This window comes from Aythya fuligula, chromosome 1, assembly GCF_009819795.1.
Source record: "Aythya fuligula isolate bAytFul2 chromosome 1, bAytFul2.pri, whole genome shotgun sequence".
NCBI classification, from domain to species: domain Eukaryota; kingdom Metazoa; phylum Chordata; class Aves; order Anseriformes; family Anatidae; genus Aythya; species Aythya fuligula.
In genome coordinates this window covers 40,770,927-40,797,695 of record NC_045559.1, presented here as the reverse complement: position 1 = coordinate 40,797,695, position 26,769 = coordinate 40,770,927, and the positions used below count along the sequence as shown (strand labels likewise).

Here is a 26,769-nt window from a genome sequence, read left to right as displayed (position 1 = left end):
AAATCACGTATCAAGATACTCATAATTTTGTTTACATTAAGTAACGAAATCCCTTTTTATAACTTCAGGTAAACCCCTATTTTATCATACTCAGGTAGCAGTGCACAAATCTTTGTTTTACTGCATACGATGAACTGTTGTGAATGATTCTGTATGATTTTGTATTTAAATGTACTTTTTATCAAATCATCCTGTTATCCCTTAATGCCTGAACAAAATGTTTCCCTGCCACGGGCAGCTGAATGCAACCGAAAGCAGTTTGTTGAATGCAGGCATGTTTCAAGTATCTGGACATATGCCAGTGTTATATTTCAGACAAGGCAATATTATCTGTGCTTCCAAAAGAAACATTGTTTGTATTTTACTACAAGAAAACTGGAGAGGGACTCTTTACAAGGGAGTGTAGTGACAGGACAAGGTGTAACAGCCTTAAGCTAGAAAGCATAGATTTAGATTAGACATTAGGAAGAAATTCTTCACTATGAGAGTGGTGAGGCACTGGCAGGTTGCCCAGAGCAGCTGTGGATGCCCCATCCCTGGAGGTGCTCAAGGCCAGGCTGGATGGGGCTTTGGGCAACCTGGTCTGGTGTGAGGTGTCCCTGTCCATGGCAGGGGATTGGAATTTGGTGATCTTTAAGGTCCCTTCCAAACCAAAGCAGTCTGTGATTCCATGAGTTTCTTTATAGTAAAGCATTGCTCAAAACACACTCTGAATGCTCTATCAGAAAGTCTTCACCCCATTTGTTTCATATGGCCTACATCAGGTTTAAGCACTTGGCTGTTAAGTTACAAAATTTTGAAAATTTAATTAATATTAAATTAGGCTCATATCCACTCACTTCCATTGTGATTGAGCTGTTGTAGAAAGTCAGGTCCTAAAATGCACCAAGCTCCTAGCAGTTCCTCAGTTGATTTCTGAGGCTTGTAGGGCATGTCTGGAACAACAGACAAAAGATACTCATTTTTTTATTTAAAAGAAACTCACAGCTGTACTCTGCGGTGGCATTTTAAAGTCCATTAGGGTAGGATTCTGGTGTTATTCTATGGCATTGGTTGGCCTCTGCCAAATTATCCACATTCATACATCAGAGAAGGAGGAAAATATTACTCTTGGCTTACAAACATCAGAGAAACTGAGGTGTATTTAGAACAATCTTTAAGACAGATTTTGCGATATAATATAGCCTGCAAAGCTTAGACAATAACAATGTTATCCTGTTCTCTGGCCCTGACAGGACACATAGGTATTTTAGTTTATTCCACTTCCAAGAGCCTCCTTTCATATCAGGGAGGAAATTTCATTAAATCACAGCCTTCACGTGCCAACCATAAGTTTCAGTTGGCTTCTATTTTCCTTCAAGTGCATTGTAAGTATAATATTAAATCCTTACAAACACCGAGAGGGTCTGCTCCCATCAGGTGCTAAATGGCCTTCTCCCTTTCCAGGTCAAATAAGCCCTGGCTGTCCATCAGACAAAATGTTTAAGTGTTGCTTTCTTTTTGTGTCATTTGTTTTTAAGAATGCAGTTGTAGGGGACTTCAGACATATAGTCAGCTCTGCTCAGTTACTTATTGGCAATTTATCTGGACTGCAGACTAACCTCGCTGCAGGTGGAGACCCTTCCCGGGGAGGGGGGGGGGGGCTCTGTGCAGAACCAGCTCGGTGCTCGTTTATTACCCCAGGGACGGCACTGCATGAGTGCACCTGTACTGCTCCCCGCTGCAGTCTGGAAGCAATACTTACGTGGAAACAGTCCAGCTAGTAAATACTACTGCTCTGCCAGGTTGCAGTTAGTCACCTCAAGGCCACGGAGCTGCCTTTGCTCAGAACTGCAAGAAATAAAATATTGAAAAGGAAGAGAGATACCGCTGTGTGTAGTATGTCAGATCTAGGGCAGGTCCAAGGAAACTGGGTGATGCCTTTGGGCAAACAAGAAGAGCTGGGGCAAGGAAGAAAGAAAAGTGCCAGGAAAGAAAAGTTTCAGCCCAGTATCCTCCCAGTTGACAGGACCCCCGCAGGTGAAGAAGTTGGGTGTGCTTCTTCCCCACCAAATTAATTTTCTGGGATTTGGTGGTCGCAACACAGAGACTTTTTTTGGCAACAGCTTTCTACTCTCAGAGGCTGAAGTCTGCCTAAGGTGCTCTTTCACTTCAAGTTTGGATCTGATGAATTCTTTATAAATATCCAAGAGCTTCCTTAGTCCTGCTGGTAGATGAGATTTTCCCTGATTTTGCATAATCAGAAGTGAGTTTCTTTATCTGTTTTGGTATCCGTGCCCTTAGGGGCTGGCACCAGACAGTTTTCTTTAAACATAGCACATGTGGAATATGAGGGACCGGTGGGAACTGCTCTCCTTTCTCTATCAGGTTGATGGGCAGTGAGTCCAGTGACAGTTTCACTGATGCGTGGTAGTTTACCAAAGCAGTAAGCTTTGAAGACACATTGAAAACAAACAGCCAAGTCTGCTATCTTCCCAGCAGGTGCAAAATTTGCAGACAAAAATTAAAAACTGATAAAATTTACAGATGAGAAGAGCGGTCATACAGGAATACGGATGGTTTGATGAGAAGAGCCCTTTGCAAATGAAAAACCTCTGTACATACTCAAATTATTCATTTAATAAGAGGAATGCAGGTCCCTTTGAATAGCTAGGGGGCTACAGAGCGCTGACTGCAAAAGATTGAGAGACCATAGGCGACAATCAATTATTAATGAGCTCCTGCTGCAGTGCCGGTATAAGCAGGGCTAGTGCAATCTCTGCATCAGAAGCAAGGGGCAGAGGTCTTTTTTTTCATCCCAGCTGAAACGCTGAATTTATCAAGTCCAAGACCTTCAAAGGATGGTCAGTTGAAGAAATCAAGATATATACTTTGATTGATATATACATTTTGTGTGACAATATGCTTTGTGAAAAATTAAGAACCCCCAAATAGAAGAAAATTACAAAGCTCTATATATGATTTAAATTGTCTTCTGCTGAAGGAGAACCTTCTTGCATGCAGTTTTCTACAGGAGTGCAGATCAGGAGTGGGCAATGATTTTACACCTGTATAAAATTTTGACGAGACCAGTACAGTAACATAATATAAAGCCTGGATATCTGTATTTTTAAAACATGTGTAGGAAAATTGGAGAAGTTGAACACAAAACAAACAAACAAACAAACAAAAACAGAAGTCATTTGAGAGCATTGGAAAATGGCTTTTAGTAAGAAATTAAAGCTCCTATTCTGAGCCTGTTAATATGAGTAAGAGGTGACTTGCTTATCTTTGCAGTATTCACAGGAAAAATGCAGTACATAAAGGTCCTGCAGTTTTGGGGTAGAAAATCGTAACAGGGACCGATGGCTTGAAACTGAAATCAGATGAAATCCAATTAGTAACAAGCAGGAAGAAAAAATGATAGGGAGAATGAGATAATATTTAAACAAGTAATAGTAGAAATGATGAATTCACAGTCTTTTGTTTTCTTCAGATCAATACCACAGGCTTCTCTGGAACACAAGCTTTAGCCAAGCAGAAGTCAGTCCTTAGGATCAATACAAGGGTAATGAATGAAATTTAATAGCCTGCAACACCCAGGAGGTCAGACCAGATGATCTAATGGTCCCTCTGGATGTATAATCCAGGGACAATCATATAAGATCAAAGCATACAGGGCAGAGTAATGAAATGAGCCAGGAGTGTGCATGGCAGCCTTTTCCAGGAGTACTGTGCTAGAAAACTAAGTACAGGTCTTTCTTTTTCCTTCCTGCCTGTCCATCTCTTGATTTGCTCCTCCATCAGTGGATATTTTGTGGATAGATTGCACCACCGACTGCAAATGTTCTTACAGAATTATATCAATAGGGTCATACTGGGACTTCTGTTATAACATTTATGATCATAATTTTCAGGTAAGAGCCTGTTTTTCAAACCCATATTTTCCATGTTTGGTCTCAAGAGAAATTTTAAAGTGATTGAGGGGGGACCGTCGTCCTAGTTTTGGACTGAAATCAGGAGGAAAACCGTTCATCCGTAAGAAGATACTTGGCATTCTCTTTCACTGCTAATTCAAAAAGCCAAACTTTCAGGTGGCAGGTCCATGGAGGAAACTAGCACTGCCGAGCCATTTTGTACAATGAAATAGTAGCAAATGATCACTAGAGAGCAGTTTTGAATATTTACAGCACACAGTGCATCCTTCTTCGAGTTAAACTACTGACAGCTTTATGGTACAACAAATCTTCTTCTGTGAATTTTAGGCAGAAATGGTTGTGTATTGGTATGTTATTGATATTCCAAAGAAGAAACAAACAACTCTAGAATTTACTCAGTGATGACTGCAGCTGTGTGGGAGATGTGTGGTCTCACATCTAAATAGCCTCCTATACTCGGAGCTCCTCAGTCATCCTAGGGTCAGTCTAGAGCTAAGCAGAGGTACAGAGGCACTTTTCACTAAAGGTAATGTGGCAAGACAGAGGAAAGGGTTGCACTCTGTGATTTAGAAACCAGCTGAAACATAACCATAACCCCTGATCTGTTAAATCAAAGGCTGTGCAGAGTAAAGATGCTACACCGTGCCCAGGGAGACAAGGCTTCAACCAACTATCACCGTGTCTTTCTGGTGCCACCATGGAATGCTCCAGTAATTGTTTTAATAATTATTAAATCTGTTTTGCATTATACACTAGTTCTTAGTTAAACAATTAAACACTGATTCCTTGTTCACTTCTTTTTGCTGAGAAGTTATCTACCTGAAACCCTAGTAAAGAAGGTTTATGCCATGGGATGTGAAGCAAACTATATTTCATTCAGAGTAGAGTAATGAAATTGTAATTGTACAAAGAGTTGACCATTAATAGCAATTTAATTTCAGTATCCAGTAATTGCTGGAGGTGTAATGCTACCTCTGTGAAATACTCATCTTTCTCTAAAAGCAGCAGCTGGAAGTGATTTTCAGGTGCAAGACTGATTAAAGAGACGCAACTCAGCGAGCTACCTGCTTCCTTATGTGACCTTTGGCAGGTTACTTGGGATCAGACACATAAAAGGACCAAGGCCTGGCCTCGCCAGCTGTCCAGCTCCCAGAAGGGATTTCTCAGACCCGCTGGAGTGCCTCCATACACTATCCACTAGGCAGATAGTTGCTACCTCCTGTGAATGGCCATCGCAACCCTCAACAAGACTGCACCTCAATTAGGCAATGGGAGTTGCTCAAGGTCACAGAACCATCTGGGTTGGAAAAGACCTTCAAGATTGTCAAGTCCAACCACCAACATGACCTACCCAGTCCCATCACTAAATAATCCATGTTCCCTAGTGCCACATCCACACCTCTCTCAAATATTTCCAGAGGTGGGGACTCCACCACTTCTGTGGGCAGCCTGACCCAATGTCTGACCAATCAGCATTGGACAGGAAAATAATTTTATAAATTGATGACCTTACTTCTTTCCCTAAATGTCAAGAATGGCTGATCCATTTAAAGGGATATCATTGAAGTATGTAAAAGATGGACCTTAGATATAATCCACAAACTAATCTGCCCCTCCTGTCAGAGCTGGGGCTCTGTGTCGCTGGGAACACAAACTTCAAAAGCACAAAACACCATAGCATGGTGCAAGAAGGGCCTTGACGTGTTCAGGTCCCACTCCCAGCTATGTTTCTGTACTTCAGTGATGGCTACAGACACCAATGTTCATAGGGTCGCTTCTAATGCGACCTTTCCTGGCTGCTTTCGAACGTCAGGCCACCACGGTGGTTGCCCATGCCCGGCGCAAGGGACAGCTGGATCCAAGGCGGCCCAAGGTCACTGCAGGCTGGCAGCTCCCCAGCTGATGTCTTCAGAACCATTTGCTATTCTGTGATAGAAAAGTTCTGTTAGATGCTCTGACAGGATTTGTTTTTATCCATTTCTTCCACCAAGGGCATTGGAGTTCCCTCACCAAGAACTGGCACCTCCAATTGCACCTTGCATAAAATCCTGCATTTTTCAGGTCTGGAAAGAAACTGAATGAAATTAATAGGAGTGCTACTTCTTAATAATATTCATGTTGCATAGAAAAAACGCATATATTTGTCCATATATCGTTCATACGAAATTGTAAATTAACAGGCAGGTTTTCTTTGTCCTGTCACAAAGTTATGTAAGCAGAGCATTACAGACAGGTACTTGTACTTAAATTTAGGAGTCTCATTTTTAACTCAGTCCTGCCAGGTCTATTACACGTTCTGTGCATATCAGATATAGAGATAGATTTCAAATCATCTTGGAGCATGATGTATGTGTGTACAGCTGCAATAATTAATCTTATCTGATAATCAGCGAGCTTCTTACAGCTGCTAGAGGCAGAAAAGGAAATGTAGTATCATAGCTTTGTTCTAACTCATATGTTAACCAGCTAAGGTTTGCATTTTACTGACAGGGGACATTTGGGTGTTTATTTCACTGAAGAAGTAATTAGATTGAAGTTGAACCTGGGAAGAAGGTGGGGCGGGGGAATGTGGCTTTAGTTCGCTTTTAGTTCTCCTGGCCCTGCTCTGTTAGTAACTGGCAATAAATAACATTAATCTTCCCTAGGTGTTGTGTATTTTGTCCATGACGGTCACTGGCGAGGGGTCTCCCTGTGTCCTTGCCTCCATCCTCCTCCCTACTCTGCCAGGGAGAGAGCAGCAGGGTGGGCACCTGGCCCACCAATTTCCATGCCCAAATCACTGTAAAGACTTGCAGAGAGCCTTAGCAGCCTATATTCAGAGACATCCTGAATCTCGGGCAGAAACCTGGTGATGAGTGCCGACGGGAAGCCCCGGCTCCCCGTCCCGCAGTGCTGCAGGCCGGGCACACCTCGAGGCGCGCTGCACTGCCCGCACAGCCCATTGCTGATGCTGACCCACTACAGAAACACAGTACAGCATTTCAGCAAGTGCCTTCCTAAGGTCTTAAATAACTGCAAACTTAAATAACTGTGGCTGTGAACGCAGCCAGACCAGCCAACCCTGCATGGTCGCTGGGCTTTGGGCTTCCCAAAGCCATTCACATTTGAGCAGAGGGATGGACACCAGCTCTGTGCTGCCAGGGCTGGGCACACCGGTGGGCTCTGGCTGGTGCCATGGCCTTCCCCTGCCTGTCCCAGCAACACTGGCTTGCCACATCGGGGCGGCTCTGGCTTTTGGGGCCCCGCACCTCTGATGCATTCTTGGGCATGAGGGCAGCAGCGGCTCGCTTGTGCGTACCAAGTGCTGCGGCCACAAATACGTGCCAAGGGGGTGCATTTTGCATCGGGGGAATTCATTTTTCTCTAGATGAGGGATCTTTTTAAATTTTTTTAATTTAGAAGAGGTTCTCTGGGAGTTTGTGTTTCATTCATTTGATGAGCTGCGGTGTCCTGGAACTTGCTGCTGGGCAGAAATTAACAACAGGCTGTGTGTGTGTACATTAAACCTCACAACTCCGACCTAAGCTTTATATTCCCATGTAAAAAAATATATATATATTTTTGTGCCCCCCAAAACCCCACCGGTGACCATCTCCCAAACCACCCGGAGCCCTTCCCGCGGCCAGCAGGGCAAGGACGGGGCAGGGGGGTGAACTGCCAGCCGGGCTCCCAGGCAGCATCCCGCCCTCGCTCCCGCCGCCCGGGCCGTGCCGTGTCGGGACGTGTCGGGACAGGCGGTGCCGGTCGGGAGACTCCGCGCGGGAGCGGGGAGGGGGGGTGCAGGGGGGAGGGGGGGTGCAGGGGGGAGGGGGGGGTGGTTGGAGCCGCCGGCTCCCGCGCGCAGCAGAGGCGCGGCGCGGGCGGGAGCCTCGTCCCGCGCTGGCGCGCGCCGCCCGCCCGCGCGCTGATTGGCCGTTGGCGCGGCCGGGGCTCCCCGGCGGGCCGCGCCTGATTGGCCGGATCGTACGAGCCGGGCTGGAGGGCGCCAGCGCGGGGCCGGGGCGCCTGGCGGGAGCGGCGGGCGGGCGGCACCGCGGGCAGGGCTGCGGGCACGGCTCCGCTCCGCGCCCATGGAGCCCGGCGTCCTCAGCCTGCGGGAGCTGCCGGCCGGCCGGCCGGGCCGGAGGGGCCGCGCGGAGCCCGAGGAGGCGCAGAAGGTGAGCGGGGAGCCTTGCTGGGGAGTGGGGGGGAAGGTGCCCCCCGGGGGAGCCAGGAGGGGAGCGGGGAAGGTGCCGCTCGCCGTGCTGGCAGCCACGGAGACGCGGTGCGGGAGGCTGGTGGCGGGCAGCAGCAGCTCCCGCGCTCCCCGCCGCTTCTTCGTGTGCTCCCCGCACGCAGGGGGGAGTTTGGGGTAAGGGAACGCGGGGCTGAGCCCCCTGCACCCCCCAAAAACCAGCCCAGGGATCAGAAGTTGGGGGCAAGGTGGCCCGTCTCCACTGCAGGGTAAGTGTGGTTTCTCCTCTGCCCAGTGTGCAGTTGCAAGGATAGATCGCATGCCAACGCTATGGGAACCTCTATCCCAAGGGGTACCATGGCCTCCAAATTGACCCCTATTTGTCGCAGCGTCGTACCATACAGCTGGCTGCTGGTCATTGTAAAAGCAGGTACTCGTTACATCCCCTGGGTTATTCATAGGTGAGCGTGTGCAGAAATTGTACCAGGGCTCAGCACAAGATGCTTTCGGAAACCAAGTTCGTGCCCAGTCTGAGCGCTGCCAGGCTGCTGCTAGTGAAAGGCAGCCGCAGTTCCTGCTAAAACTTCTCTGCTTTCCAGCTAGGCTGCACCTGATCAAATGATAGGTGGAATCACCTGTTGGAATGTCTGTATCTGCTGGTGATAGCTGAATTGTTCCAAATAAACAGCAAAACACGGGAAAGTTCTTACAGCAAGCTTACTTACAGTAACTTAATGTATCTATTTCAGGCAATATTCCATTTCAGAATTGGATCTACTGCAGTCCAAAATAGAGCAGTAACAGTACCCACCCTCAAAGTTAGCATGTTAGACTTTTAAAGCTCAACTCGGAACAAGTGTCCTGTTCGTAGGGTGGTAAGTAGAAGTAAGCAATAATGGGACTGTGAGAGCTGGATGTGCTCCCAGGGCAAAAAGGAGATGTGCTGCTTTCTGCGTGGACACTTCTGGAAGTCCTGCTCTGTGCCAGCTCCAGCATACTTCCTGCATCCTGCAAAGAAAACCAGCATGTCCTTCTGTCTTCTTCGACCCTTTAGACTTCATGAACTGTTTGCACTAACAGGCTAGAGTGAAGTAGGATCTCCTGTTGCTCAAAAACTGATCTCTCAGCTACAGGATACCACCGATGCTTTCCTGAATTAGTTCCTTTAGATTAGTTGTTGATCAAAGTGGGAGTTCTTGCAGCAAGAAGGGGGGGGTGAAATGACTAGCCCTCCTGTTAGACCCAAAGGTGAAAAAAGTTGGACTGCAGCTAGAGACTGGAGGGAGTTGAACTTCATTCAAGGAATGATAAAAATCAGCTTATGAATTAAGATTTTCCTTCCAGTCCTAGCTGTAGTCAAAGAATACTGTTATGGAGATCTTTCTTCGTTGTTTTGAGCAGCAGATAGTGCAGACACAAAGCTTGCTTCATTTACGCAGGAAGTTAACTTCATTTTAGCTTGATGTCTTGTGACGGTCCAAGCTCTGTTCCCAGCATGGCTTTTCACTGGGGACTTCTCAAGCAGAACACGGTGTCTTCTTGCCAAGTGTGATGTGACCAAAGTGTTCTTTCAGATTCAGTCCAGTTTGGTGATTTATGTTCTCGGGCAGTGCTGTCTTGTAATAACAGTCAGAATTTAAAAGTTTGACTGATTGACCTCAGCTTCTGTAATTCACAGCAATATCTCATACACACCGTCTCCAAGTACACTAGCATATAGACTATTTCACTGCTTCTGATAAAGGCAGAAGAACTGTGCTAAATATAGCTCTGAGTGCCAAGGCATGAGTCACTATGATTACCTCTGTAAGAGCAAATGAAATTGATTGTTGGACTGTTTTCTTTCCTGTTGTGCCTAAACAACATTTTGTTTTTAATAGGAAAACATATTTGATCGATCCAGGATGGCCCCAAAGACTCCCATTAAGAATGAACCAGTTGATTTATCAAAGCAGAAAGGCTGCACCCCGGAAAGAAATCCAATTACACCTGTTAAGCTCATTGACAGACCTCAGCCTGACCCCTGGACCCCCACTGCTAACCTGAAGATGCTTGTTAGTGCTGCTAGCCCCGACATGAGGGACAGGGAAAAGAAGAAAGAGCTCTTCAGACCTATAGAAAACAGTGAGCAGAACGACATACCTGATTCATTACAGGTGAGACTCAGAACAGTTACCTTATGTTCAGTCGCAGCTCTGACCTTCCTTTGATTCTGCCTTGTTTTTCTTGCAAGTGGTCCTTTGCTCCGTGTAGGAAATTGCAGTATTTTAAATCATTCCCAAAGGCAGATGCTTATACTAGCATCCAGTATGAACTAGCTGACCAGTATGAACTTCAAAGATGAAAATTGGCTGTCTTGGTGGTAATTGACTTGAGACCACTCAAGAGCCTGACGGTGAATTGATCTGAGAGGACAGTGAAGGAAGCAGAGCTTCAGGTGGGGAAACAGCACAGCTCCTGAAGCTATTTTCCAAAAAAATTAGAAAGAAAATTGCCACACCACTTTTAAACAGACACCATGCTTGTCTACTCTACTACCATTTCCAAAAGCAATCAGACTCTGGTGCAGGCATATTTTTCAAAATGCTGTTCTGTTAAAGTCACTTCCCATATTTTTGCTCCAGCCCCAAACTAACAGTTATGGACAACTCTTAGGAAGATTTGTACATGCCAGGACTCAAGTAGTGGTGGGGCTGATCTCTGTCCTTGCTTGAGGAAGTGCATCCATGGAGATGATGTTGAGTGATGATAAGGGTCATTAGTTTTCTTCCATCATTTTTTTTTCCCTCAATGACTTTAATCTCCTCGATAACTTCTTACAAAATATCCTTCACTGGGTATTTCAGTGAGAGGAAGATAGTTCTGGGGTGCTTCTTCTGAGAAACATCATTTGGTAGGTACAGGTCATGCTATAAATACAGATTTTACAGCATCTGTGGTGAATATAGTCTGGAGATCTCTCCAATTTAGTAAGTCACAGAGCAGCAAACAGTTCTCTGAAGATCATTCCTAACACAGCTTCAAATAAGTAGAAATAGTTGATGTTAAAAGTTAATCATATTACTGAGCCAAGCCAGTTATAACAGAAATGCTCACGGAGGTCAGGCAGCATTTTCAGGGTGGCTACTATAAAGAGTTCCCATGTTTTCTAGATAATAAAACTTACAATTAATAAGTTTCTGAACATAAACAGTAACTTAGAAGATATGTGGAAGTGTTGCTGTAAAAGTGTATAAACATTAAAGCACATAAGGAATACTGCTAATTCTATACCATAGAAAACTCAAAGAATTCAATCAGAGCAATAAAGTCACTTAATCAGCAAAGGACAACTAAGACCTCTTAAGCTTGGAAATATGGGCTAGAACAGCTGTCACTACTCTCAACTTCTCTTTGCCAGACAGATTTTTTCCCTTTTTTGACATAGAATTAAAGTCCAAAAATTGCCAGTGCAAAAACACCTTGTTTTCTTCAACTTGTGTCATAGACATACTTTTTCACACATTTTTGCCATCGTATCATTTTTGTTTGTTTGTTTTTTCTCCTGCAGGGGCTGAAAGACCGTCTTCAGACCAGCCTTAAGTTAAACAGCTTGACAAAGTTTGATGTTCAGAGGCTGGGTGGTGCCTTTTGTAGCCACTGTCCCCTCCCTATCCCAACCAGCCCAGTTCCTTAAAGTTAGAGGGCCACTGTGAAGGGCAGTAAACTCCCTTGAAAGTGGTTCTGCAGGAACTCTGATGGTTTTTACATTTTCTGATTTATCAGATCAAGAGTTTTTTGAGGGAAAATTCCTCCTCCTGTCTCAAAAAGAAATTCTCCTTCCAAGTAGGATCTATCCATCTGCCGGTGTGGGTGTTTAGTCTTACTGGTTTGTTTCCTTATGCATAACCATTATTCCGTAAGCTTGCAGGTAAGAGTTTTTCAATAGAGGTCTCATGTGTTGACACTGGATTAAAAAGAGCTTGCAAGCAAAAGTGTGTGTCACCCAAGTGCCTGGAAGAAGACCATGTTGTTTTCGTTATTAGAAAGTCTGAGCTTGAATATTGATGCCATCTGGAATACACCTTACTTGGCTATGCCTTGCCTCTAAAGCTCTGTACTGAAGGGTTAACTTTTTTTTTTTTTTTTTTTTTTAACAGTATGATATGGTAGATGACAGCACGGTTGATGAATTTGAAAAGCAGAGGCCCAGCAGAAAACAGAAAAGCTTAGGACTCTTGTGCCAAAAGTTTCTAGCTCGCTATCCAAGTTACCCATTGTCAACAGAAAAAACTACTATTTCTCTGGATGAAGTGGCTTCAATTCTTGGTATGTATAACTGCAAAAACTGATCACCTGGGATAACCCCATAAAATAGCCTTCAAAACATCAGTCCTATTACCGAGTGTATTTCAAAGTTTGCCTTTCCTTGGGTCTGGAGGATCTTCCAATTATGCTAATCAAGAGCAAGAAATGACTAATAATGCCTAATATGTCTTGATAATGCTACCATTTTGAAATCTGCTTTCTGACAGTGCTTTCTACTAAACAGATAAATCCTTCAGCTGTCTACCAACGCTGTTGCTTTCTTAATTTTTTCAATTTGCTGAAGACTAAAAGAGTTATGAGTTACAAGCTCTCCTAAGGGAGGACTAAAGCAACAAATTACGTCAAAATGGAACATTTAGGGAAACAATTGCCATCTAGTAGGTATAGGAAATGAGCTGGGTTTACTTCATGAATTAGTAATACGCCTGACATTATATCTTCCATGATCTCATGGTTCATTAAGGTTATCTTAGTTTTAAATGCTATCTTGTGAAGGGAGGCTACAAGGAGTTCTTAAAATGTAGAATGAGAAAATGTGTTCAGGTGGTGAGAATGTATGAGCCTATTTGTTGGCTCTGTTGTCAACTTTGGTCTTTTTATTTTTTTTAAACTATCTGAGAGAAGTAATAAAACCTGAGAGAGAGGACTCAGATCACAGCACTAACAAAAGGATCCAGGTCCATGTAGAGGAAAGGCTTTATGGAATTGGACTTAAACTAAATAAACATTTATATTTAGAACGTTATGTAACAGAAAAGAATGAACAAAGATGAAATATGTCCTTTTGGGGAAGAAGGAGAACAGAAGTGTAATGTTCTCTGAAACTCTGGTGAGAAAGTCCATTCCCGTGCTTTGGTAATGGGAAGTGAAAATAGAAGAGGATTCAGATCAAGTAAATAGTGGAACAATTCCTTTAAAAAGTAATATTTTTTTTTGTTAAGTGGGGCTGTTATTCCTTTGTATGTTTGCATATATACTAGTACCCCATCCTTGTGTAGCTAACCATGAGTTAGTGCATTGTCCTGTGTTGGGAGTGGCATTACCTGGCTTTCCTAAAGAATAGAAGTCTTGCTTTAAAGCTTAGTACTGAGGATCTTACCTCCAAGAAAACAATTTCTTTTTTTTTTGTTCTTCTCGATTTGATTTTCACTTCCTTGCTTGTGTGCATCCACTTGCTTCAGTGACCACAGAATCATTCACTGCTGATAGTGCTGCTGCAACTGCATGGGTCTGTGTTCACTGGAAAGCTGGCTGTGGTAAGGCCACGAAGAGGATTGTGCTGCTGGTGTCTGACGGACACCAGAATATGTGTAGCAGTGTTTTTATGGAGTATCTCTTCACTCTGAAATCTCTGTGCACTTGGAAACACTCATGCATTGTTTATCCTAAAGTGCATTTGAAGCTGGTAAGTGTTATCCATATTCCCCAGCTGGTTAAACAGATGCATCAAGGCCTTGCCTTCTGCAGGGAAGTCTTTCAAAACTTTCCCATTTGGCCAGCGCTTGTTCTGCTCAACTGATGTTAATAGTGATGGGATTTCAGGTGTAGATGCTGATACTAGCATATTTTGTCATAAGTAACACGGGTTAGTGTGTTAGGAAGCATAGCTGTGCTTCAAACAGAGCTGGAAAGAAGTACCCGGGACAGTGAGCAGTTAGCCTGTTCCTGTTCAACCCCCAACCTTGCTCATACTGGTCAGGCTGAACCCTAGCTGGCCATACTTTGTCAATTTTCCCAGACCTAGGTGGCACTGAGGGCTTGTTTCTGCTGCAGGAGTAAGATTTTTTTATCTGCCCTGTGTTAGTGCCAGGCTCAGCGCCTTTCCTGCCCTCACTTTTATGCACATGCTTGGAGACAGGTACATGCCTGAGCTCTGGAAAGAAGGGCCAGAGTGCTCTGAAAATCTGAGGGCAGTGTGAATAGATGTGAGTGAGGCTGAGCAAACTGCTGCTGGTTCTGAACACAGCATAGATGTTGTAAGCCGAAGTCACGGCAGGGCTAGCAGCTAAGTGGTAGAGCACATCATACCATGGGGTTAGTCATACATAAGTCAGCTTTAATCATGCAGATTGGGATGGATTTAATGTAATGCGTCCAGGAAAACACTGAAAGACATGTTATGAGTGTACATTGAACAGCCTGTGTTCAGCTGCTGCTAAAGAGCACGTTAAACTGGGCAAGCATCGATGTCTCTTATTTTTCTCACTTACAACAGGAGTTGAGCGGAGACGAATTTATGACATAGTGAACGTCCTGGAGTCCTTGCACCTGGTCAGCCGCGTGGCCAAGAACCAGTACTGCTGGCACGGCCGGCACAACCTCAGTCAAACTCTGAAAACGCTTCAGGAGGCAGGAGAGCTGCAGTATGGAGAGCTAATGACCTTCCAGCACAAGGAGCAGGACTTCGAGTATAAGCTTGGAGAGCGGAAAAAGGAAACTGTTTCCGATTCTCAAGACAGACCGTTACTTGACTTTTCAGAACCAGATTGCACCTCCGGTAAGATAATAATGTGTGTGATGTGCTATATAAGCACGGGTCTCTTCCTCCAGTTCACTGGGTGACATTCTCCCTTGCTTTGCTTTTAAATTAGATAGTAAAAAAAATAGTTTGCAAAACGGTGCTGAAATCACTGTAGAGGTCACAGAACTGGCTGTCATATGCCTAGCAGTGGTGTCAGGACAGATTTTCCTTCTCCCCTCTGGACTGGCAGGAACTTCTGCCAGATGCTCCAGTTCTTCCCTGCCCATACCTGGCACTAAATGCTTTGTCGTGACTGAAGGTGACATGTTCCCTACTATTTACGTGCTGCCCGTATAATTTATAGCATTTAAGTCCACTGAAGCTACAAAACTGTAGTGACACTGTGTAACATAACAGAATTAGCTTTGGAGTCAGACTTTGTCAAGGCTTTTTCTCTGTAACCTAATTTTTACTGTCTTTTGAGGGGAGACTTCGGTCTACATTACTCGGTTATTTGCTGCCTTTCAAAAGCTTTCTGCTTCCCAACAAGAAAATGCTGTAGTCCTTTTATGTGTGAGAAACCTACTTACTAGTTTTCTGTCTGTGTTGGATGATATATGCTAAGAGGCTTGGCTGTTGTTTGTAACGCAGCATCTGCGAACAGCAGAAAGGACAAGTCGTTGCGGATAATGAGCCAAAAGTTTGTCATGCTGTTCCTTGTCTCCAAGACCAAGATAGTCACTCTGGATATTGCAGCAAAGATATTGATTGAAGAAACCCAGGATACAGTGGACCACAGCAAATTCAAAAGTAAGCTGGCTTTTAAAATACAAATCAGTCAGTGAGAAAAGAAAATGGGGGCATTGAACTGACACCAGTAGACAGCAGCAAGAGCAGGTCTGGGATCTTTGCTGAAATGTGGGCTTGGTCTCTTAATCAGAAATGCTAGATACTGTAAATAGATACTGGGGGAAGGGAGGGAGAGTCAATTTGACAATTATCTCCAAGTTTTAGCTTGGGGATAATTAGAATGAAGACAAATCAGGTCTCTAACTTGATTTTTTTTTTTTTTTTTATACTTTATCCTTGCTTCCTTTTTCTTTCTGAATGATGTTTTAGAACTTACTGAAATGAAATGCATTCTTTAATGGAATTGATGTTTCCTCTGCAGATGTGTTACTCCTCACTCTGGAAATCTTTCATAGCTGGATAGCACAGTTTGTTCTCAATGGGATCTGGTACTTAGATCCCTTGGATAACTTGGAAAAACTCAGCATTAATAAATAATTTCGAACTTGTAAAAAAAAAAAAAAAAAAGTACTAGCACTTAAGTTTTAGAATTCTACCCCAGATGCCTGAGGGATGTAAGGACTTCGACTAAATAATGGATTTGGGTACCTTATGAAGCTCAAACATGTTATTTATCGGAGTCACAGCTTTTTCCTAAGAGTTTTTCACTTTTAAGACTGTAAATACAAGTCCTCTTGTGATCAGCTGTGCGCATCCATGAGCCTCTTGCCCCTGTGCATGTCTTTTCCCTTTATGGAGGCTGCTGCCTTTTCTGGTGATGTAATCCCCCCTGTAATCCCTCCCTTGCCATTTCCATCAAAATGAGGTAGGCTGGCTTAAACTTGACTAGCTAAACTGGATGAGCAGCTAAGATAAGAAGCAGTGACAAACAGGTGGAAGTGGGAGCTGGCATGGCAGCCTTTATAGGAGGTAGCTCAAGTCCATCCCAATTTGATTTTACCGCTTCTTCTGTGAGAGCTGTGATGATATTCTGGAATGAAATTACTACATACATGTGTACTGTGTGCATTGTAAGTGTGACTGTAATATTTCTGTCCTTTCCTGTTAGCAAAGGTACGAAGGCTGTATGATATCGCCAATGTTCTTACCAGCTTGTGCTTGATAAAGAAAGTTCACGTCACAGAGGAACGGGGGCGCAAGCCGGCTTTCAAGTGGATTGGGCCCGTGGAATTCCCTGGAAAGATTGGTAAATTGCGAAGCTTATAGCCCTTTTCTTTTTCATTTGACATTCCCTTCCAAATTATAAAAGGTTGTTTTCTGTGTGTAAAGAGTGATCTGGCATTCGTTGTCCACCCTGTGGTTTTTAACTGCTTGCCAGCTCAAAATTTGCCCATGTTGGACTTAGTGCTCGAAGGCTGTTGAGGGATATTGAACGTCTTGCTGGTATTCTTACATTGCCTTACCTAATTATGAATAATTGTAAGAACTGTAGAGCAATGGTTACCTCTTATGGCAAAGTTCGGTAATGTGGCAAAAGCCTAGATAGTGATCTGTGTTCCTTGAGGGACTTGTACAAAACTGTATTCTTTCAGATGAGCCAAGAGGGCATAATGGAACATCTGATCCTCTGCCAGGGGAGCAGAGAGGCGCCTGTGCCCCGTACCAGATCTGTGCTACTGGAAAGCAAAGGTTTACACGTCACGCATCGTTTAATGGCACACAGCCTTGTGAAGGGACCAAAAGGAAGGTCAGTTCTGAGCCCAGCAGCCCACGCCAGGAGAGGCAAGGTAACTACTAAGGAAGCATGTTTTCTTATATCCTGCTGGATCTACCCAAATGTGGGCCCACCAGTTTAAGGTTCTCGTCTGGGTGAAACAGCCTAATAAAATACATATGAATTACCCTAGGGAGGTGCCAATAGTTCCGCTGCCCAGGTGATGAGACTTGTGTTCTGGATCTTCCAGGCAAGTGCATAAAGTTAGATGAGATGAATCTGGGTGACACTGCCTTGAATCAGCAGTTTATTTTCTGGTAAACATTTCCGTTCTTCACTAACTGCAACTTTTGTGTGGTTTCTTCTGTTGAAATTTGGTATAGATAAAGAAGGATTCTTTAGACACAAAAGCTTGCTTTATGTTATGCTTCGTAATATAGTGGAATCTTCTATAACTATCTAATGGAAAGCTCGTAAAAATGGTAAAGCAATTACAGGGCCTTTCACAGTTCCCTGTTAAAGGAAATGATGATGTCAAGCACTCCTCCAGTGGGACTGAGAATTGTGAGTACTTTGCAGGTTCTGACTCCAGGTGACTAGTGGATATTATAAAAATGTACCAGGGAATTAAAATTAGATCAGTTATTTTATATGGCCGGTATCAAAATATGCTTGGTAAAGCTACTTGTTACTAACTGAGTGCTCCTTTGTTCTTTCAGCCTGCATTGTGAATTCAGATGAGTATTGCTCAAAAATGATAAATCTAGCAACTGTCTGTAGGCAGAAAATAGAGGAAGATACTAGGTAAGTCAGTTTTACAAACTTCTGTCTAGATACAGCTTGGTGCTTGTCATGTTTAGTTAGATTCCATTAATGGCACCAAGATAGTAATAATGAGACCCTAGCAATTTTCAGTTTTAATTCTAATACATCTCACTATGGTTTGTTTGTCTGTTTGTTTTTGGTGTGTTTTTTGTTTGTTTTTCAAGAGTCATTCTAACATGGGAAAAGTCTTAATGTAGAATGAAGCAAATTTATAAACTGATGTACCTCAAACTTGTTTGTTTATTTGTTTCTTTGCTGTTCCGTCAAACCATAAAACAACTTCATTGCTCTGATAATTAAAAGCTTTCTTCATGAACTTATTTGTGGCCAGTTTATACCTAGATGTATTTGTGCCGCTGTCCTTGAGCTTCAGCAGTTGTTCTTTGTCTCAGGTGTGTTTATATAGGGCATTCCTGCCTCATTTGACCTATTATTTAGGTAGGCTGAGCAAATCACAATTCCGTGGAAGACTTCTTTGTCATATTAGTTTTCTCTATAGCTGTGCTAATTTGAATTCATCTGTGGGTGCCAGGCATATTTCCCTTTTGACCTTTTCTTTTCCTGTCAAGTGCAACTGAAAGCATTATTGTTCTGCCAAGAAATTGAGGAGTCTGCTTCTGTATAACCTGATATAATAATAATTAAAAAAGACACTAAAAGACGCTCCTTGTAAACGGTGTAAAATAAGTGGAGCTTTCTGGTGAACTTTCCACATTTACTCTTAAGAATGTACCTAGTTGCTTTTCAGGATAATACATGGGTTTACTTTTGTACTAAATGTTTTTTCTTTTTGCTTTGTTTTAGGACCAAAGTTTGTGCCACAGAAACGGTACTAAATTCAGCAAGGAACCCAAGTATAGCATCACCTCTCTCCCTTCTTACGGTTCCTGGGGACTCTGATTTTTGTGTTAACCCTTTGCCTCAGGCAGTTTTCCCTGTGGTTCAGGCAGATGTGCCAGGTGTCTTGCTGCCAAATGGAGTCAGCAACCAAACTCTACAACCCTCCGCTGCAGCAGCCTCCAAAACAGAAAATGGAAAACCGACTCTGCTCCCCAGCCAGCCCTTCCTGTGTTTTCCCTCATCATCCCTTTTTATGTTGTGCGGTGGTCTTCAGGAAAACCTCTTGAGGGAGAACTTGCCTGCAGCAGGAGACGTAGGAAACAGGAGTGCAGAGGAGAAGGCCTCACCCATGGAAGCTCAGGGTGCTGGCCCTCCAGCTGGCTGCCAGAAACGCAGCTCCCATGAGTGCATGTCGCCCTCTGCGCCTGTAGAGGATGAAGAGCCAGCTGCTAAAAAGCAGACCATGGAACAGGGTGATGGCCCTCTCTCACTTGTAGTACCTAAGGTAAAGAAGTTAATTATATTATCACTTACACTTCCAGTTAGTGAGGAAGGACTTTGCCCAAGACAACATGTTTATAAGTGAAAATTCACTGCACCGCTCTTGTTACAGATAAAAGTGCTACTTCCCACGTGCTAATACAATTATATGGGTGCTGTGTCAGCAAGTACAGGCATTAATTGGGAGAAATTTTCACACTCAGAGGGGAAAATGGATTGTGATTGCTTTGCATGCTGAAAGGATGATCAGCTGTTCTTGGGAATCAATGCCTTGATCCTTGTCTTCAGGCTGGCAGAAGGGACAAAATCAATATGTCTATTACTGTTCATCTTCCCCTGTTTGCTTCAGCTTTCCCAGACAGCAGCAGCATTGCTTGCTCCACTGAGCTACAGAAAACGTGACTAATCCTTTCCCCTTACTCTCTCTCCATCCTGAATCCCTCTCTCACCCAGTGCTGCCCACAGCAGAATGGTGAGAGAGGAGATCATGGTGAAGGTGAACTGTGTCTGTATCCGTTCTTTTAGCTACTGAAAACAGGTATCAGGCTCAAGGTTGTATCAGTGCTTGAGTATATGCCATCTGAAACAGATAGTTTTCCTTATCAATAGAAAGAAATGAATCCCCAAGCCTCAGGTACTTCTTAACTACTGTCTCCAAGTACTGAAAGTGAACTGCAGCCCTGGGCACAGGAGTCAGGCATCACTAAAATTGCTCTTGAAACCCTCAGACAAAATCTTTAATGCAGTAACTGGGTAATCAGCTTTGCCCTGCTCTTGTACACAAGAACGCATTTTATTCTTTAGCTGAGGAAGGTGTATGAGAGACATCATTTTGTATTTCAGTTTGGATGCCTCATTACCTCTATTTTTCCTTAGAAGCCTTCTGAGTTGCACAAGGCAGATTCTACCCCAGGGAGCAGCTGTGCATCTGCTGTACATCTAGAAGCTTTTCATCTTGACCTCTCAAGTCCTGCTGCTCCAGAGACTGAAGACAAAAAGTCTATGAGCCCTTTACATTCTCAGGAGCAAGAAAAATGGCCTAAGAATAAAGACCCCGACGAACCTTCTCCAGGAAAAGAACACCCCTCTAAAGAAAATGCCAATCAACCTTTTCTGCCGCAGTATCTTTATGTTCAGCCTACTGCTGGTAAGGACAGGCATGAGGTCTAGAGGTACTCAGCCCTCTCTATCTGTTCACTTAGCTGTTCAAACAGGGAGACCTACAGATAGGTCAGTAAGTCTATAGTTGGCACAAAAAGCGTCAGTGGTTTTCCATGGCAGTTTAATAGCTCTGAATTCTCTTGACTCCGTATGAACTGTTGCTTCTCTGAAAGTGCAGGCTTTTTTTTTTTTTTTTTTTGAGGTACCCAGACATTACTAGAGATAAATAATGTGGATTTTCTATGCTTGAATTATATGGGGGGAAAAAAAAGCCTATCTGGCATTCAAAACTGGGGGCAGCTGGAAGACTAGATTTGGCAGAAAGGCAGCCAGAATAGTGCAAAAGCATTCCTCTAAGGGGTCATCTGTGAATTTCATACTTTCTTGTCATGTGCATCAGAGGGATAATCCCACACAGACTGAGGCACTGAGAGTGTTCATGGACACATTGGGGTTGGGCAGGAAGCAGCTGAAAATACTAAAAACACAGAATTTCATGTCCATCTTTTTTTGTGACTGTGCTTGTGTGGCATGGAAGACTATCCTGTGGGAACAGCATATGTGTGTGGCAGATTTTCATGATTACTGCATTGTTATTTGATTCCTTTGTCACAGAATGGGGTCTGCGGGACTTCAGTTATGTGGAGAAGTTTATAGAATAGAGACCTCAGTTAGAAAATCTTGATCTTGGGAGTTTTGGAAGGTCAAATAATTCAAAACAATATTTCAGCTTTTCTAAGGAAAATGAGCATCTTTGGGGTATATCTTTGTGGAATTTTTCCATTTGCATTTTTTTTTTGTTAAAACCCAGTGTATATACTTTTGTACAGCATAGAATGTGATTCCTGTTAGTGAAGAGTTTCTTTAGCCAAGGTGTTACTTGTAACTTGAGTTAGAAGCAGAAAACAGCAAGGGTGTAGTTGGTACTTAATATGAAGAAAGCAAATAGATGCAGAGATAGTGAACAGGCAGCAGGGGGGGACATGGAGGTAGGTAGGAAAAGGGGGGTTGACTGAACAGCCAGTTTTTTCTTCCTGAGCAGCCTCTTTCTTTCTTTTTTCACCCTTCTTTCCTGTTCTAGATGAAGTTATAATAGCTTAATTCCATATTTGTTAACTGTACTAATGCCTTGCTGTTTCTCTTTGGTTTAGGACTAAGCAATTTTAATTTCCTCTTCTCGCCAAACCAAGCTCCCGGTGCCATTGGGCTGGCTGCAGGCCAGTTACCTTCTCTGAGCATCCCCTGTGTCATGGTGCCATCAGCAGCCTTGGCTTCCTTCCCTCTCGTCTGTTCTCCTGCGATCCCCAGCCCTCTTTCTCCGGTTCCTGATGGCTCCTTCTCAGCTGCTGCCCCCATGAATATCAGCATGTCTGGCCTGGCATCGACAGCACCCGTTCTCATTGGCACCACGGCAATGGTTACTCCAAATGCTCCCCCCTCTGTGGATCCCCAGCAAGCAGCTCACCCCGCTGTGCACCTGAGTCCTGTACTGGCCAGGTCCTGCAGTACTGTTAAACTGGACTCCCCTGTGTGCATGGGGCATCCAGTGACCCTCCTGAAACTGCAGCAGGTAAGACCAAAAGGTGGTTGAATAACAGTGAAGCAGCAGCTCCAGCTCACCGGCACTGAAGGCAACTCGTGCTGCAGGCTGGTGCCTGTGTGTCAGAGCAGCAGGTTGGCAGGCTGGGACGTGGTGTTTTTCACGTGATGTACACATCCACCTGCACTGGTTGGAGGGCAGTGAGTTTTAAAAAATTTACAAGAACTTTGTAAGATAAAAAGTCTGGCACAAATAGGGGTAAAAAATGAGTTGCTGGTTGTTTTCCCAGAGGTCTGAGTGAGTATTTTTTCCAGTTTGACACTGTTATTGTAAGTGTATCATGCAGGAGCTATAAGAAACACATTGTAGGAGGATTGTTTGTCATATTTCAGGAGTCAGCTGGCTAGAACCAGGTGGTAGTGTGCTGGGGATCCTCACCCCAGTTCTAATCACTGCTCACCAAGGAATGGAAACTTAATGCCAGCATCAGATCAGAACTGGGGGAAAACACCAATTTTTGTGGATTTTGTTGTATCATTTTTATAATGACAGTTTTAAAAATCTACTGTGGTAATAGACTTTTTAAGTAAATAAATGAGAAATTCAAAAATGAAGGACTCAACTAACTGAGGTACAGTGATGACATAAAGCAGTCATGTCATGCTGTTACCTGGGTCTTCACAACTACTGGCAGTGACATTTTGGCACTGCTTTAGCTTAAATTTGATCTGTGATGTGTTTTCCTATTTTCTAATGCAGAGACAAATCGAAGTTCTGGAAGCTTTATGACAGTTATTTTATGTTTATTTTATTTAGAGTTTACAAAAAGTTTGTAATGGAGTCAATCTGATTACAGATACCAACGTTAAAGGTAACAGAAGAGTGGCACTTAAAACAGAATTGGCCTGGGTTTAGAAAATTAATTTTAGATCTGTTTTGATGCTAGCAAATAACAAAAGTGAGTAAAACAATAAGGAGGAAAAAGAGCCATTTAAGCTAGAGGCCAAGATTGGCATAAGAATGAATGAGTATGAACTAGCTGTGAATACATTTAAGTTGGAAATGAGATAGAGGCTTTCAGCTTCACAGAAGTGATGTACTGGCAGACAACCCCAGAACAAAAAGCAGGGGCAAAGACCATAGCCTTTCATGTGGAGCTTCTGAAAGGATTGTGTGACGTGGTTTCCTATAGTAGCTGGGTACAGGGCTGCATGTCTACAAGCTCTCTCCTCTTCGCATGCTTGCATGTAGGCTTTGATAATTACTGAATTACTTCTTGTTTTGTTTCACAAATAGCCTTCGTCAACTCCTGTCACTCCCAAGAGCATTCGTCCTGCACGTCATGAGACATTTTTCAAAACTCCTGGAAGTCTTGGAGATCCTGGTGCATGGAAAAAAGGTGAAGGCAGCCAGACCAGAAATGCCAGCTCTGTGCAGAGGCGACTAGAAATCTCTAGTAGCAGCAGTGACTAACCCCAGACATTGCAAAGGGTGGGCAGATTGTCCTAGGACACTGTATCCATTACAAGAGAACAAGCTCTTATCTGACAAGAGGGGCATGTTAAAAATGTCATCCCTTTTGGCATGCTTCCCCATCATCTTTTCACCCAATTCTGTTAACCTTCTTCACAAATCATCCTTGGTAGTGAAAACCTTTTACTTAATTGTTCCTCAGTACTGATTTGAATTCAGATGCTATGCTTCACACAGCCTTGTGGGCATCAAATTGTATTTGTGGTTTTAATTTGGAAAACTCTCTGTTGCTGTGAGGAGATGCAAACAGATTTCCTTGGAGTCCCCATGGGTTCTTTGTTCATGGTTTTAAGTGAGACGTCTAGCACTTATCTGGGGTAAGCGTTGTTTTTTTTTTTTTTACATATACTCTACTTACCCTGAGTAAATCTGCGGTGAAATTGATAAACTTCTACAGTTGCAAGAGCAACTGCGTCCTTAGTTCCAATCTGTCAAACCCTGCCTCCGCAGTACAGCCTCTTGCTATTTATTTTGTACGTTAGAGTGGGAGCTTCAGAATAACAGATTTTCTCAGGGTAGGATTACTTGAATGTCAGTTGATTGTTGTACAATTTGCCCAGCACTTGTGGTTAGGAAAACCTAATAATAACACAACATGATTGAATGTATACATGTGAAAAATATTAAGACCAAAATAACTGTGAATGTTAACGTTTTTATAGTTATGTTAACGAACTGCGGTGTTCCTTGGGTTTCTTTCTCCTAATCTGAGCAAAAAGTACAAGGTAGATATAAAGAATACAGAACCTGATTCCTTAAATCGGTTGGACAAATTAATTTGAGAACGCCAAGCCACTGGGAGGGCAGTGCTAAGATTTCATCTACCATTAAATATATGTTCTAGTCTTTATGACTGAGGAACACTTGTAAGTCATTAACCACACGATTAGGTTCAGTTTAACCTGAGTCTACTTACGTCTCCTAAGTGCCTACTTAAGTCGATTTTAAGTAAACCCTTAAGGGGTATAGACTGAAGTGCCTAGCTGTTCACTTACAGGAATTTTGTCACTAGTTAATAGTGTGTTTGAGTGTACTTGGAAGACAAGGGAGATCTTACATTTTTGGCACATACTTATCAAAACCATAAAAAGAAGCTGAAAATGAATGGGAGCCATAAATTTTTGGAAGTGGGAGAAAACTATCCATCCTCCTTATGAGAAGATAAGGAGGAAGAAAAGGGCATGTATAACACTTAACATTCAGGGTCCTCACATAATGGATGGTGCTATTAATAATATAGGACATAAGAGTTAATGCTCTTATGCTTTGGTATGTTTTCACTGGTGTAGCAGATGCCATTAAATTTGTGCAGTTTCCTCTTTGGAAGACAAAGTGTTGCTGTTGACATCATGTTACTCCAGGTTTTCAGCAAACACAGGGCCAACATTGTCAGCTCTTCTCTGATGAGCAGTAACTTTGCATTGAATGGTACTGGTTTTCCAAGGGTAAATACACTGTGTGATGTGCTACTTGGTTGGTTAAGGGAGGCTAGGGCTGGTTTGGGGGGCTGGGGAGTTGGTAAGGACTTTTATTTTTATAATGAAATGTTATTAAAATGGAATTTAAGAAAGAATTTTAGTGAAACCGGGAGTTGAATAATGTGGCCTTATCTTAGAACAGACCAGTAACAGTCTTATAAGGAGAGCTGGTTAGCCCTCATTGAAAGAAACTCTGTACAGCAGAATTATCATAGGAAATTTCAGGGGTGGTAAGGAGAAATATTCAGACTGCTAAATTTTAGGTTTATTATTATTATTATTATTATTATTACACTACAGTTGTGAAAGTTTACAATTTTTGCTTCTGAATTATTTCTTCCTATACGCCAATTTAAATTAATTTCATTTTGAAAAAGGAACGTGTAACTGGCACAGTGGTGCCACTGCATTTCTGCTAACATACATTTGTTGCCATTCTGTCTGGAAACAGGCTGCTGGGGTTCTGGGTGACATGATGGATATCGATTCTCCAAACCTTGTTTTTTCTCTTCACCTCTAGTATGGTGCAAACTTTTAATGAAATGGCAGCTGGGAGCTGAGAGGAGGATTTGGCATAAGTATTCACTCTCTGCTCCAGTTGAAGCATCATCACAAAAATTGCCTCCTTGTGTCAGTTATGTTACTCTGAGTCATAACTAACCTAACTATACTTGAAAATGCAGGAGCTGAAAATGTATCTTCAGTTTCCAATTTCTGCTTCCACTTCTGAGTTTCCGTAAATACGGCCTGGAATTGAGGATTAACTCCCTCACAATCAAAGCTGTTTGATGGGTTGCTGTTGTGAAAGCTGATATGGGTTTGGGAGAAGAAGGGGATTTTACATGATATTCTATTTTTGTCAATGCAAAATTCTCACTGGAGTAGGTTGAAAGGAGTTGATGGAGCAGCACGACTGAAGCTTTTGGGTGATGTTGGGAGCAGTGCTACTTGCAGCACCTGAGCTGCTGCGCTAGACTGGCAAAGCAGAAGGGTGGGTTGTCATGAGGGAATGAGTTTACATTTCCCATCTTTATCTTCACTGAAAGCTGAAAATGTAAATTAAACTAGTAACAATTCACCAGCAAAGTAGCTTTGGAAAAGCAGAATTTGTATTTGCACTGACAAAAAGTGCATGCCCATGATGTTCTGCAGGGTTTATAAAACCTTTTGGTTTCAAGACAGTTGTTAAGGAGGGTGAGCGTGTAACTTATACTTGAATCTACCTGCCACGTTTACATTTCTGATTATCTTTTGTAAATTGGTGCTATTTCTGTATTTAAAAAGCTGTATTTTTAATGTAAAGCTGCTTCCAGTTTGTATCTTTGCACTGCTAGTTTAATATAGATATTAATTTTATTGCTGCCTGTAACTGTCCTGCTCTTCCTGCTCTCTTGCGATCTTTCTAGCTGTTTTCCTATAGCTTTACTCAATCACACTGAGTTGAATTTTTTCATACTATCTTTTAGCAAAATATTAAGCTTTTACAGAATAAAATGGAACTAAAAACAAGGCTGAAGTTGTGATGTCACTGTGGAGAACATCCTTTAAAATAAATGTCTGTCTACCA

The 26,769-nt window shown here is 43.0% G+C and overlaps 1 protein-coding gene across 3 annotated transcripts; it reads left to right on the top strand.

Annotated features, from left to right (window-relative positions):
- The first annotated feature begins 7,971 nt into the window (after window positions 1–7,971).
- On the top strand, window positions 7,972–26,693 carry E2F7 (E2F transcription factor 7). 3 transcript variants are annotated; one of them, XM_032207470.1, is made up of 12 exons: window positions 7,972–8,074; window positions 9,972–10,247; window positions 12,231–12,399; window positions 14,615–14,896; window positions 15,512–15,670; window positions 16,719–16,856; window positions 17,203–17,397; window positions 18,044–18,128; window positions 18,954–19,494; window positions 20,367–20,637; window positions 21,803–22,221; window positions 23,488–26,693. In XM_032207470.1, exons 1-12 carry the CDS (start codon window positions 7,988–7,990, stop codon window positions 23,662–23,664), a joined length of 2,799 nt encoding a protein of 932 aa, XP_032063361.1. In that variant the 5' UTR covers window positions 7,972–7,987; the 3' UTR covers window positions 23,665–26,693. The 3 variants fall into 3 exon arrangements, with proteins under 3 accessions (XP_032063361.1, XP_032063362.1, XP_032063360.1); XM_032207471.1 differs by having other exon boundaries at window positions 12,228–12,399; window positions 20,370–20,637; XM_032207469.1 differs by having other exon boundaries at window positions 12,228–12,399.
- Window positions 26,694–26,769: the final 76 nt, after the last annotated feature.

What these genes read in the sequence shown, in the direction of transcription:
- E2F7 (XM_032207469.1), top strand. Translation starts at nt 7,988, where the DNA reads ATGGAGCCCGGCGTCCTCAGCCTGCGGGAGCTGCCGGCCGGCCGGCCG. An exon ending in AGCCCGAGGAGGCGCAGAAG is followed by an intron (nt 8,075 to 9,971) that starts GTGAGCGGGGAG and finishes TGTTTTTAATAG; the next exon opens with GAAAACATATTTGATCGATC. An exon ending in TGAAGTGGCTTCAATTCTTG is followed by an intron (nt 12,400 to 14,614) that starts GTATGTATAACT and finishes CACTTACAACAG; the next exon opens with GAGTTGAGCGGAGACGAATT.